The sequence below is a fragment of the Kryptolebias marmoratus genome, linkage group LG6, assembly GCF_001649575.2.
Source record: "Kryptolebias marmoratus isolate JLee-2015 linkage group LG6, ASM164957v2, whole genome shotgun sequence".
NCBI lineage: Eukaryota > Metazoa > Chordata > Actinopteri > Cyprinodontiformes > Rivulidae > Kryptolebias > Kryptolebias marmoratus.
Genome location: NC_051435.1, coordinates 25440206 through 25450092, shown reverse-complemented (window position 1 = coordinate 25450092; position 9887 = coordinate 25440206). Strand labels below are relative to the sequence as shown.

Below are 9887 nucleotides of genomic sequence, written 5' to 3'. Positions count from 1 at the left end.
AAACATTATTTAAATATCAAAGCGCAAAACTTCAACATTTGCTTGGATGTTGAGTTGTACTCCAGATATTCAGTAGGTTTTCACTCGATTGTAGGCCAAATCTGCATTACCAGCCATTTAACATGTTCACCACATCAAATTATAACTCAATACATGTAAAACTGACTGAGTTACTGCCAGTTTTGTTTTCCAAGTTCAGTTAGCTATGGTCGCCATTTTCATTCCAAAGCTTAAACATTTGCAGAGATACAACTAAGGGTTACTATCTGATAATTTAATTAAAATCTGTCCAGTGGTTCATGAGATATTTTGCTAAAGACAAACAGGGTTGTCAAAGTTTTAAGCAAAAATGTGCAATGTGTAGCACTTAGAGTATGTGGTTTAAATTGTTCTCAGCTACTACCACACCAGTTTTAGCTAAATATCTGTAAAATTGACTGAGTTGTAATCATTTTTGTGTTTTCTAAGGTGGCCGTCTTGAATTGGATCGACACCAAATGTTAAGTAGTTCTAGATGTACGAGGATAATTTTCTGAGACTTTCATTAAAGTCCATCCAGTGGTTCATAAGATATTTCGCTAACAGACAGATTAGTTGAAACAACTGAAAGGTTCCTCCATGAAAAGCAGAGGCTGTGGGAGTTGCAGCTCCTGACGTTGTCGAGAAGCCGGAGTCTAAATTTGGGTGGACATTTCTGGGAAGGTCTCCAAAGCTCACATTTAGCAGGGAGGGGTTGGAGGTGGGGAGACCTGGGAAGAGGCTGAGCGCAGACTGAATTCTTCCTTCTTTCCTGCGCACTAAAGTTTCTCTCTCCGGAAATAATAAAAACTGTCCGAGGGCTGAAGAGCCGTTTGTTTTCACCATATGACGAACGGAACTTTTCTTTCTTCATGTTTTTTTTTTCTCCGCTGTGGATGTTTGTCAAATGTTGCTGAAGCTGTGGTTGTAACTTTTGTCTTGTTTGAAACCAGAAGACAGAGGTGGACAGAAGGCATGCTGCTCTGAGACAGGACTGGAATTAACTGACAACAAAAGCCCCGAAGACGCAGCGGATCCAGACTTCAGCGCCGGGCCGTCATCTGCTCTGCGTTAAATGTTCACAATGAGGGCGTCTGCTTGTCTCAGTTTAGCTCTGATTTATTTCTTTGCCTGGACCGAAGCCGACAGGCAGAACCATCTGAAGCGAGTTCCGCCGCACCGCCGGGCCAGGACGGAACCGGTCCAGCTGCGCGCAGCGGACAAGGAGCGCGTCTCCGGACGGCTGCGCCCACACGTCATTTCTAAAACGAGGACTAACGTTGAAGCCGATGAGGGGGCTTTGACTCCTGTTCGGACGGGGACAATGCACAGCAGGAGAGGAGGGGAGGGAGGCCAGCTCGGCTTGCAGGAGGATGAGGGCAGCCCAGGAGCCAGAGCCAGGATCACCACCGGCTCACCAAACCTGCTGGCCAGTTTTGCAGGGAAGAACCGGGTTCTGGTGATCTCTGCGCCTCACGAGGCGGACGGCTACTACCGGCTGATGATGTCCCTCCTCAAGCCGGACGTGTACTGCGAGCTGGCCGAGAGACACGTCCATCAGATCGTGATGTTCCACCAGGAGGGGGAAATGGGTGGGAAGGTGAGGAGGATCACCGGCGAGGGGAAGGTGCTGGAGGAGCCGCTGGACACCGCCCTCATCCCCAGACTCATGAGCTTCCTCAAACTGGAAAAAGGTGAGTGGGACAACATGACCTCACCTGACAGCGTTAGGATCACAGCCTGACATGTCGTGTTTTGATCTGCAGGGAAGTTTGAGATGGTGCTGCTGAAGAAGACCCTGCAGGTGGAGGAGAAGTACCCGTACCCTGTGAGGCTGGAGGCCATGTATGAGGTCATAGACCAGTCACCCATGAGGAAGCTGGAGAAGCTGCGCCAGAGAGGCTTCGTCCAGAAGTGTAAAGGAGCTGGTGTGGAGGGTCAAGTGGAGGAGGGTACCCTGACGGGTGAGCCACACTTTTTGGACATGTTAAAGAGATACTTCATACATTCCCTGGAAAGGTTTATTATCTTGCACACAGTAGATATCTCTTTGACCAAAAACAAAGTGGATTGCTGCTGACTTAACACAGCTTCAATTTCCAAAATTTCATAGCACTTCAAGTGAACTTATTTTGTAAGCCCTGTACTTCTGCCAATTTTGCTATACATGGCTATTTATATGGTTAGCACTGCCAACTCCAAGCAAGAAGGTTGCAGGATTCCCTTCACAAGAATAAAAAATACAACTGATGTGACTAGAATCATAAAGATGCAGTTTTGTCTCATCAGTCCCAAAAACTTATCTCAAAAATGTTTGGGCTCGTCAACATGAATTTTTGTAAATTTCTATCCGATCGTATATGTTTTTCTGTCAATTGTGGTGCCCTCCTGGGTTTTCTTTCATGAAGCCCATTGTAATTCAAAATGGGATGAATAGTGTGATCAGAAAGTGATGTACAAACCATGCAGTGGCACACATTTGATCCCTTTAAATTGACTGAACAGGTGATGAAAAGCTTAAAGGCATCTATGATATTAAGGTCAAACAATTTGAAACATGACTATGTTGCAAAGATTAATAGTAACTTTAGGGTAGCAACAGATCTGCCTATACTACTTTAAAAATATCTTTGTATAATTCACAACAATTCATTTGTTTTTACACTTTCCTGTTTACTCTATCACATATAAAAACATCTGACAGCTGCTTTTATCTGAATCACTTTTCATGAAAAATGAAGCACTGTTTCAATAAGTTGTAAGGGTACCAACAAATCTATCTACATCTGCAGTTTTATGGTTTGCAAGTGCAAATAGTAGCAGCAGAGGTGAGCTGAAGGACTTCCTGGGCAGACTGGACACTTCCACCAGTAATTATATTATTACCTCTGATGAAAGAAACATGTAATTCAAAATTGACTGTGTTAGAAAAGTTTGAATATTCATGTTTCCATGAACTAGCATGGAAATTTGGAGACTGGACTTGTTTAAAACTACAAAATCCTCTTTGGAAGTAAGTCAGATTAGACTTGCCCTTTTTTGCTCATCAGTACAGTCTGAGTCGGTCCACTTGCAAAGTGCATTACTGCCATCTTAAAACCAATGAGAATTTCTAAATTTCATAGCAGTTCATGCAGACAATTATTTAAACCTTGCACCACCGTCAATTTAACATGATGTGGTTATTTTGGCAGAAATATGACATTCCTGCTGGAATCACTGGAATCATTTAATTGATGAATGATGGAATCATTTAATTTTAATTTTCATTAAACTCTACTTCAGAATGTTAAAAATATAATTTAAGAGCCTTTTGCTTAAAACGAGCTGATATATCAAGAGTAAAATTTCCCTTATTTTTTTCCTGTGTTTAGAGATTTTTTTTTACTAACAAACTAAACATTTAAGAACCCTTTCCAGAACTTTGAGATCCCTAACTTTTTCCACAGTTTGGCTGGTGCAATAACAGTTTCAACCATTTCTGTATCTTTGCAAGGCTGCTGTACAAATACTAAAATAACATTTAGTTTATGATGTGAACAGCACAAGGCAATAGGATTTTATGCACACTTTTGAATATTTTTCCTTTTCTTTGAGATCTTTTTGCTGTCCCAGTTTGTTGCATTGCTACCAGTTATTATTGACCCAATAAGACATACAAAGCTCTCTGAACATAACTTTTTTAATATGTTCCTTGATAATATTTCTGTCACAAAATTCCAACATTTCCATTTCCTGAACTGAACTTAAAGGGATATTTTTGGCCAATTTGAAGTGTGTTTCTGTGTTAAAGTTATGAAGAATTTATATCTACCCTGTTGTAGATACATTTATGAGTGACATCAGTTTGCAACTAAACCAAAAATGGAATTCTGCCATCTTTTAACAGCACAAATCTCAGATACAGAGATTCAATCCATTGCTTTTTTTGAAAACCCTTACATTTCCATCAATTTTGCTTTACACAGTTATTTACATAGAACTTTGTGGTTACTTTTGAGTGCATGTAATGACATTATGTGAAAAAGAAGGGTGAAACTTAATTCCATTACTTTGATACTGTTTTAAGCTCTCGTTAATTCTAGCAGTTCAGTTTATTCATATAGTGCCAAGTCACAACAAAAGGTATCTCAGAACACTGTAGAAACATATCCACATGCAATATTAAAAGCCAATTAGTAAAAGTTATCTATCGAAGGAAGCCAACAGGTTACAGTGAATTTTCACTTCATCGCAATCTTCCATCCAGATCAGCACATTGGTGATAGTAGAAATGAACAACTCCCCTTTAACAGGAGGAAACCCTCAGCAGAACAAGGCTCAGGATGGGCTGCAATCTGCTTGGTTTGAGAGAACAGGAAAAAGACACAGACAAACACAGAATAGCTGGTCTAGGTGTAGCTCTATAGAAAGAAAAATACATGTTAATAATAGAGATAGTTCAAATAGAAAACATAGTAGAAGATGAGAAGCCAGCAGCAGAGTGAAGAAATGTTGCCACTTTGTCCTGCAGCAGCATGACTAAGAGATAGCTTCGGAAACCAAGCCAACTCTAAATATAGAATTTATCAAAAATAAAGTAATAAGTCCAGTCTTAAAAGTAGACAGTGTGTCTACAGAAACAGAAACTGGAAGTTGGTTCCACAGGAGAGGAGCCTGAAAGCTGAAAGCTCTGCCTTCAATTCTACTTTTGGAAACTCTCAGAACCACAAGTAAACCTGCAGTCTGAGAGTGAAGTGCTCTGTTAGGAAAATATGGAACAACAAGATCTTAAGTATAAGATGGAGCTTGGTTGTTGAGAGCTTTGTATGTTAGGAGTAAGATTTTAAATTCTATTCTGAATTTGACAGGAAGCCAATACAGAGAAGCTAAAACTGGAGAAATATGATCTCTCCTTCAAACTTTCATTAGAACTCTGGCAGCAACATTTTTGATCCACTGAAGTCTTGTTAAAAAGAGTTTTTTGGACACCCAGATAATAAAGAATTACAATAGTCCAGCCTAGTCTTGATAAATGCATGGACCAGTTTTTCTGCATCATTTTGAGACAAGATGTTTCTAAGTTTAGTGATATTGTGCAGGCAGAAGTGAAGTGAAGTGAAGTGAGATTTATTTAGATAGCACTTTTCAGCAACAATGTGATTCAAAGTGCTTTAAAACAGAAACAAAAACAGAATCCAATACAGCAGGTACATAATGAAACACAAAAAGGAATGAAAAAACATCAATCATGTATAATCTAAATGGAATATAGGATAAACTAAATAAAATCATAAAACCAGACATATCTAAGCATGAGCTGAGACAGTTAGAATAGTAGCTAAAATATTCTAAATAAAATCATGATGAAGTTAAAACTGAACTAAACAACAATTAGGAATCTAATTGGGGGGTTGAAGTGATAGAGATGACAGACACGGCGGAAAGTGTGGGTATGTGCGTGTGTAGATGCAGTGGAAGACGATGTGGTGCATGTTGTATGAGTGTGTGTGTGTGTGTGTGGGGGGGTGCAGACAGGCTAAGGGAGCCTAAGGGAGCCAAATTCACAAACAAACAGTAATTGTAGAAAAAAGCAGTCCTGGTAACATTTGTAATATGGAGGTGAGATGACATCCTGATCCAACACTAAGGTTCTTACTTTAGAACAGGAGGCCAAATTAATGCCTTTCAGAGCAAGTGAAAGGCTGTCAAGTTTGTTCCTAAGATACTCAGGTCCAAAAACTACAACCTCTGTATTGTCCGAATTTAAAAGCAGAAAATTAAGAGTCATCCAAGTTTGCCCCTTTTACACGAACCCTAAAGGTTCTGGCTCCACTCTACTTATCTGCATTTTTTTGAGGCTGGTCCTTGCTTCTTTGGTTCCTGCTTCAGAGTCGGGCCAGCCGGGCCGGCCCTGCTTCGTGGGCGGCGCAAGCTTAGCTCCTGTTCACTCATTGGTCGTGGGTGTGACCAGATGCAAGCATAAAGAGCGAACGGTAGGAATATAAACAACAGCATTAGCTTACCCTGCAACGTTTATGCCGTCTGTCCCCCAGCTGAAGGTGCTGTAAAGCCTGAAATCTCCGGTGGATAACAGCTGTCCTACTCCGCGCAACAATCTCAGCATCCAGAGCATTTCTTCCACTGCGCCTCTCTTCCTGAAGTCTCAGGAGAATCCCCATAAGTTTAAAAAACAGCAACAACACAGGGCTAACGTTGTCCATAGTGCTTCCATTGTTTACACAACTTGCGCTAAGTTTCGGTGGTGCACCCCCCCGTGCCGCGGCCCCGCCCCCCGCAACACGAGGAGGCGTTCCTCTGCTACCGACCAAACTGGCCAGTGTGAACACAACGCATTCTTTATCGAGCCGAGCAGAGTAGAGTGGAGTAGAGCCGGACTTCTGAATTAGAGCCCGTGTAAAAGAGGCATTATAGAGACTTTCAACCCCAGGTGGGTCAAGTATGGAGAAGTGTAAGGAAAGAAAAATATCTGAAGAAAATAAAACATTTATTGATGCCTGGGCAGATTCATTTGCATTTACCTCTGATGAGAGTGGCCTACCAGTATGTCTAATTTGTGGAGAAAGACTGGCTAACAATAAAAGGTCAAATGTCGCAAGACATTTCCAAAATAAACACAGAACCTTTGCTGAAAAATATCCAGAAGGAAAAGAGAAAAAAAAAGCTGTTTTGGAACTGTTGCTTAAGGTTTATTTGTGAAAAAATCAATTCAAGAAGTGGGTGAAGTCTGCAAATTCAACTACATATGTCATGACGAAGGGAGACAGAGGCGAACCCAGAACACAAAAATCATCTTAAAATGAAACTAATTTATTAACTTAAACAAACAGATAAAACAAAAAGGCTGATGTGGCAGCAAAACTAACAATAACAAAAAACTCCAAACAAAGGAACAGGGCATGGCAAGGCAAGGCACGGAGCAGAACGAGAGACACAACAATGATCCAGCAGGGTGGTGGAGAAAATGACCAGGTTAACCATTAAACACAGAGGATGATTATGGGAAGTGGGCACAGGTGAGTGATTACAATAGCTGGCAGGTGGAGATGGGCGTGGCAGACAAGCAGGGGCAGACAGAGGGGAAGTGAATAATGACTGAGGTACGAGGAACAAGACACAAACAAGAAACCAAATGCAAATTAAACCCAGAAGAAAACAAAACAAAACCCAATCCTTACAACATATGCCAGTTTTCTGGCCGCTCAGGAAATAGTCAGGCATGGGAAACCACTCACAGACAAAGAATATGTGAAAGATTTCACAACACCTACTCTTGGACTTTAAAAACAAGAGGGAAATTGTGCAGAAAATCAGAGAGATGTCTCTTTCTACAAAGATTGTCAAAGACAGAACCATAAAATTGGCACAAAATGGCACAAAACAGCAAATTAAAGACATCAATTCAGCTGCAGCGTACTCAATTGCCAGTGACGAGTCCAAAGACAAAAGTGACATTGGACAAATAGCGTTGTTCTGCCGATATGTGAACTCTGCAGGACCACAGGAAGAAATGGTTGAGCTGATACCACTAAAATGCCAGACATGGGGGAGCAGGCTGTGCTTGATTGTTTAAGAGCCAAAGAAATAAAAACAACCCACCTAGTGTCAGTGGCTACTGATGGAGACTGACTGGAGCGCACAGGGGCTTTGTGGCCTTGCTGCAGAAGTCACTGGATAGAAAGCTGCTGATGTTTCACTGCATCCTGCACCAAGAGGCATTGTGCACACAAACTTTTCCTCCAGAATGCACAGAGGTCATGAATGTTGTCATTCAGATTATCAATAAAATAATGGCAAAAGGTTTAAATCAACGTCAGTTCCGATCGTTACTGGATGCAGTGGAGAGCATGTACTCTGATCTCCTGCTGCATAACAGAGTCCGGTGCCTGTCCAGAGGAGAGGTGCTGAAACATTCTGCTGCATATCTGGGAGAGGTGAAAACGGCTCACCTTTCCTGAGCTGGAACAGTCAGAGTGGCTGGAAAAGCTGCACTTCATGCTGGACATGACAGCGAACCTGAACACAACTCTTCAGGGGAGAGGAGGCACAACTCTGCACATGCTGGAGGAGGTGTTAGCGTTTGAGCGCAAACTGACAGTTTTAGCCAGAGGTTTACAGAGGGGCACATTGTCTCACCTCCCCTCTTTAAGGGAGTTTAAACAAGGTGATAAATTCAGAGTATTTGCAGTCTGCAATCACCACAATGCAACGCAAGCATCATTTGAGAGGTGATTTTGTGAGTTTAGACAGGAAAAAAACACATTGTCTTTCCCCGTCACACCCCTGACCATCGATCCATCCCTGGTAAATGTGACTGCATTTGCAGGTATAAGTCAACCTGATCTGGAGCTGTAGCTGGCTGACATAGCTGACAAAGACATGTGGGTGTCCAAATTCAAACGCTTGATAGAGGATCTTGAAGATGTTGCTTGTCAGAAGGCCACTCTTGTTAAGAATCACAAATGGAGTGATATTGAGAACCTTACAAGACAAACTCATGTTTGAAACATGGAATTCCATCCATTCCATGATAAAGTGCGTTAATTTTTTTTTTAAATAAATGGTTGATTGGATCTTGCTGAATTGTTATTGAGGGCCACTGATCTAAAGCTTTCCACAAAGTGAAAATATATTTTTCAGTTTTAAACTGATATGTCTTTAGCAAATACAATATTTAAATTGTTTTTTTATATTGTTTGTTTGTTTGTTTTTTTGTCAGCTTGCTTTCCTTTCCTTTCTTCATAAGCATGTTGCAAATTCTGTGGAAGTAATCTTCTTACCAAAGACCTGTCTTTATTTATGTTTATTAGCTCCTGACCAACCTACAAGGAGAAAACCAGTGAAGAAGATCCCAAGAAAGCCCACCCAAACCATTACCACAGCTGCTGTCACTACAAGTACACGACCAACCACCACCACAACAACCACAACTACAACTACAACTACAACCCAACCACCAACTACCACCACCAAACCCACCACTACCACAACCAGGAGAACCACCACTACTACAAAAAGACCCACCAGCACCCAGAGAGTGACTAATGTCCAGACCACGGCACTGTGGCTCCCAGCTCCCAGAGCCACCACCGATCCTTACTATGACAACCGAAGAGAATTGTACCATGCTAAAACCACCCCAGCTGGAGACAACCATACTGACAAGAACAGCCGCAAGATGACGCCTGTCACACACAAACCCTCCAAAATCAAACCCACCAGAAAGAAGAACGAAGGAGATAAGGTGATTCTATAAAATTGAGACAAAGCATTCACAAAAGGTGGTTTGGAAAACACTTGTACTAAAACCAAAATAAACTTAAGGCCTAGCATTCTTTGACAGAATGCATATTGCTTTTCATGTCAGGGTTTTATACTAAGATAATCTTATGTTGATAAATGCTAGAGATATAGTTACTTCAGTCAAACCTTGAAAATACCTTTGAGTAATCTCCCACAATATTGTGAAATTTATTCTCAAAGTACAGTATTAGTTAGTCAACTACTACAATATTAAATTTTAGGTCAATATCTGTAAAACTCTTCATATTATAGCCATTTCTCTGTTGGCTAAAGTTAATTATTTGTTTCAATTCAGTTCATCCATTCATTCATCCATCCATTTTCTTCCACTTATCCGGGGTCGGGTCGCGGGGGCAGCAGCCTAAGCAGGGAGACCCAGACTTCCCTCTCCCCAGCCACTTGGGCCAGCTCCTCCGGGGGAATCCCAAGGCGTTCCCAGGCCAGCCAAGAATCATAGTCCCTCCAGCGTGTCCTGGGTCTTCCTCTGGGCCTCCTCTTAGTGAGACGTGGCCGGATCACCTCACCAGGGAGACGTCCAGGAGGCTTCCTCACCAGATGCCCGAGCC

The 9887-nt window shown here is 41.7% G+C and overlaps 1 protein-coding gene across 1 annotated transcript in view; it reads left to right on the top strand.

Annotated features, from left to right (window-relative positions):
• The first annotated feature begins 742 nt into the window (after positions 1 to 742).
• ccdc80 (coiled-coil domain containing 80) overlaps positions 743 to 9887 on the top strand; it is a 33640-nt gene continuing 24495 nt past the window's right edge. Inside the window, exons 1-3 of the mRNA XM_017431824.3 lie at positions 743 to 1712; positions 1785 to 1982; positions 8829 to 9262. Of these exons, the coding sequence (XP_017287313.1) occupies positions 1094 to 1712; positions 1785 to 1982; positions 8829 to 9262 (1251 nt within the window). The 5' untranslated portion in view covers positions 743 to 1093. The remainder of the gene's footprint in view (positions 1713 to 1784; positions 1983 to 8828; positions 9263 to 9887) is intronic.